The sequence below is a fragment of the Tupaia chinensis genome, unplaced genomic scaffold, assembly GCF_000334495.1.
Source record: "Tupaia chinensis unplaced genomic scaffold, TupChi_1.0 Scaffold140534_1, whole genome shotgun sequence".
Classification (NCBI taxonomy): Eukaryota; Metazoa; Chordata; class Mammalia; order Scandentia; family Tupaiidae; genus Tupaia; species Tupaia belangeri.
The window spans coordinates 674426-678526 of NW_006200409.1; the positions used below are offsets into that span (position 1 = coordinate 674426).

The 4101-nt window shown below is 40.1% G+C and overlaps 1 protein-coding gene across 2 annotated transcripts in view; it reads right to left on the reverse strand.

The window, feature by feature from the left end:
• Positions 1 to 4101, reverse strand: part of NHLRC2 (NHL repeat containing 2) — a 62371-nt gene that overhangs the window by 2979 nt on the left and 55291 nt on the right. For both annotated transcript variants that reach the window (XM_006162764.3, XM_027766073.1), the window contains one exon: positions 1466 to 1685. In XM_006162764.3, the coding sequence (XP_006162826.1) occupies positions 1466 to 1685 (220 nt within the window). The remainder of the gene's footprint in view (positions 1 to 1465; positions 1686 to 4101) is intronic.

Here is a 4101-nt window from a genome sequence, read left to right on the forward strand (position 1 = left end):
AAAAAAGAATAAATTAAAAAAAAGAATGAATAAATAAAAAATAAAATAATTATTTAAAAAAAAACAAGAAAAAAGCTGGGTGTGGTGATGCATGGGGGCATCCCAGTGAGACAGGAGGATCACTATAGCAAGACTCTGTCTAAAAATAAATAAGAATAAAAAAAAATTAATAAAAAGGTTAATTTGTTAATATCCTATTTTAAAAATCAATACTGCCCTTTAATTATACAGAGAGAAATGAAGTCTCTCCAACTGATACAATGCTTTCAGACTTAATGGTCACAGGCAAAGAAGGTAAACTGGAAGTCTAAAACTTGCTCTAAACCTACAGAGGGCTGTGGAGTGGTCACAGTTTGAGTACTCCTGTCTACAAAACTACCTTTGACTGTCCTGATACTGCATGGTCAGTCCTAATCTTTGTGAGGTGAGAGAGGGTGGCTTCCCCACAGGCTCAGTCAGTTACCCGAGAGCCAGCCTCACAAATGCTAACCAGCATTCCCTTGTGGCTAGTCTACCACAATCTCTTGTCATCGTGGTTTGGATACGGAGCTGATGGGGGCAAGGCAGCAGCTGCTGCACTGAGAATGTATGAAGGTAAGAAGGCATGAGGCCAGAATCTGGGTAATGTACAGAAGAGAAGTGTGTGAGAAGGCACAAGGGAGAGGGAGTTGGGGAGGAAATGGAAACTGAGTGAAGACGTGTGAAAGACCGTGGGAAACTAGGCCAGAGGAAGACCATGAGAGACAAGAAGCCATAATGTAGATCACTAGTATCTCACTTTAAAATTGCCCACTATGCCACAGACGTTGAAAATGATGACGACAAGGCAGGAGGTATACTGATCGCTTATCACTGAATGAAATAAGGTGCTAGTTCACCCTGTAATTTATACACATAGAAGGAAAGGAGAAACACATGAAGGTGACTGCAAGGAAGAGTTAGAAAAAATGCTAAGTAAATAGGCTCCACTTTATTTCTCTATTTCAGACTTTTTAACTCTAAGAGGCTCCTTTAGGGAACAAGAACAGAATGAAGAACCAAGGTTAGACTAAAGAAAGAGGTATAGCAAAGTCCACATTCCAGGAAACAACTAGTAACTGATGGGCAGCTTTCAGTGAGTTACGTTGTTCTTTAGTGAAAAGAAAGGAACGTATCTTGAAGACTGAAGAAAACTGCTACAGTGGGGCTAGATATGGATTCTCTTTTCACATAATCCCCTCAAATCTTGCCCAATTACAGAGGAAAAAAAAATCTTGAAAAAGTTTATGGAAAATGTGTAACATTAAAAAAAAAAACTACAAAAGGATTTCAAAATTTTGTTGTACCAAAATAAACTCACACTTTAATTCTATTTTTCCCACAAGATTTTTGACATCCTCTTGTATGACATAACAAATGAGAAAAACTACTGGGTTAGACATCAAGAACTCATGAAATATCTGCATCTGCAATATTTTCCTCATACCTTCAGCAGTTATAAACCAACAGCTGGGTACTCCTTCAGTCAGCTTCGTTCCTGACGGGAGGTCTAGTCTCAGCTTGAATTGCAGAGTCTGGCCAGGACGTGCAGCCACTGGGGCAAGTGGAATACTTGGTGCAGACTTGGGCAATTTGGGTAATGTCTTCTGTTTTTCTACGAGGTGTGGGCCATCTACCACAGCATTTTCTAATCTGAAGATGGGGAGCTAGAAAATAAAAACATCTGTTATTAAAGCACAAGTACTTTATAGACACTGTAGAGTAAGAGAGCTTATTTTTAGGCTTCAGCAGAAAAATTAAGCATCAATGAAACCAACTGCCACTCTAATTGGAATTAGAATATGTTTATTTAAATGTTTTCTAGATTACTTTATAGATACAGAAAAATTATTTATCTGAGCAAAAAATTACCAACATTTATGAATGAGAAAGAATGAAATAAATTGTCCAGTATGCTTAAGGTATCAGGAAATGAAAGCAAAACTTAATAAATTTAAATGTAGTGGGTATAATAAAGATTTTTTTTTTTTTAAGATTTTTTTCATCTTATATCAGAGATCTCTGTGAAAACAAATGACAATTATGACAGTAATCTGTGCTTTTTTCTTTTTCTTTTTTTTTGGGAGAGGTTTTCCCTATAGGGCGTGTGCGCTCGCCGGACAGAGAGAGACACAGAGACAGAAAGCGAGAAATCACCCCCCAGAGGGGATGGTCACGCCACAATCCCTTCTCCTCCATTCTCCTCTCGGGATCTTGGGCACGCACGCACATGCGCCCGGTGTGAGTTTTAAGACACCAGGTCCGAGACGCAAACCGCGGTCGACTATGTGGGAGTCCAGCGACATAGCGATTACGCTAACTGCTGGTTCCCTAGTAACCTGTGCTTTTATTTTAAAATATCTACCTTGCAAAGTTTCTAAAAATATAGTAATAAAACAATTTTTTTCCCAGTAAGTGAGATATATCAAGAACAGCTTATAATGGATAGTTCTCTTCCAAAATTCTACAGGAATCTCCAAAATGTTCATGGAAAATACAAATTCAGAAAAATATCATGAATGGATTTTAAATGTTTTGGCACTAAAATAAATTCATATTTCTTATTTCACGTCTGAATAGGACTATTGGCCCTACTCGGGTAGCTAGTGGCATGGTATTGGGGCGGCTGGATCCCACATGGTTGACTGTGTAGTTTGACATCTGGACCTAGTGGCTTGAAAAACATGCTGGGCATGTGTATTATGTGCCCCAAATCCTAACAGCAGAATGGAAAGAGAAGGGATTGCAGTATGGCCAACCTTCCTGTGGCATGCTTTGTTATTTTTTCTCCCTCTCCTTTTCTCTTTCTCTGGCGAGCATACATTCCCTTGAGCAAAATTAAAAAAAAAAAAAAGCCCCTGTCAGAGTAACATGAATTCTACTAAAACTGAGGCAAACACAAACTATAAATTTACGGTTTGGCTTGAGTGGAAAAATGGTGAAATCACTGATGCATTATGAAAAGTTTATGGGGACAATGCCCCAAAGACGGAAAAAGTTCACAAATAGATAACTTGTTTTAAGAAAGAACTAGGTGGCAGACCAGCAGAAAGCACAGTGGTTACATTGCTGGACTCCCACATGGCTGACCAGATATCTGAGTCCCAGACCCAGAGGATTGAAACTCACGCCGGGGCTTATATGTGCATGCCCAGCCCCGAATCCTGAGAGGAAAATGGAGGAGAAGGAATTGTGTTGCACCCCCAGGAGTGATTCCTCTGTCTCTCTGATGAGAGCATGTGCCTTATAGCAAAAATCTCTTAAAAAAAAAAAAGAAAGAAAGAAAGAAAGAAAGAAAGGACTAGGTGGGAACCAGCAGTTAGCGTAATGGCTATGTTGCTGGACTCCCACATAGTCGACCGCGGTTCGCGTCCCCGACCCGGTGGCTTAAAACTCACGCCGGGCGCGTGTGCGTGCGTGCGTGCCCAAGATCCCGAGAGGAGAATGGAGGAGAAGGGATTGCGGCGTGACCATCCCCCCTGGGGGGTGATTTCTCGCTTTCTGTCTCTCTCTGTCTGTCTGGCGAGCGCATGCACCCTATAGCAAAAACCTCTAAAAAAAAAAAGGACTAGGTGGTGTTGAACATGATGTCCAGAGTGCAGACCATTCGCTAACTTGCTAGAAAAAAATTAATCTTGTTTGTGCTCTAATTGAAGAGGACTGATGATTAACAGAAAATACCACAGACAGCTCTACATAATTCTGACTGAAATGGCCATCTCTCCTGGGGGTGATTTTTTGCTCCCTGTCTCACGTGCCCTATAGCAAAAAATTCTCTCTTTAAAAAAAAAAAAAAGAAAGAAAAAGAAGAGCAAAAAACATAGTAACAGTTTTTTGAGATGCTCAAGGTGTTTTTCTTGTTGAAATTTTGGAGGGCTAAAGAGCAATAATCTGTGATTATTATGAGAGTGTACTGAGAAATTTAGCTGAAGCATTAGCAGAAAAATGTTCAAGAAAGCTTCACCAGAGAATCCTCCTCCTCCGCAATGCTCCTGCTTATTCCTCTCATCAAACAAAGGAAATTTTGCAAGACTTCTGATAGGAAATCATTAGGTATCCACCTTACCATCCTAATTTGGCTCC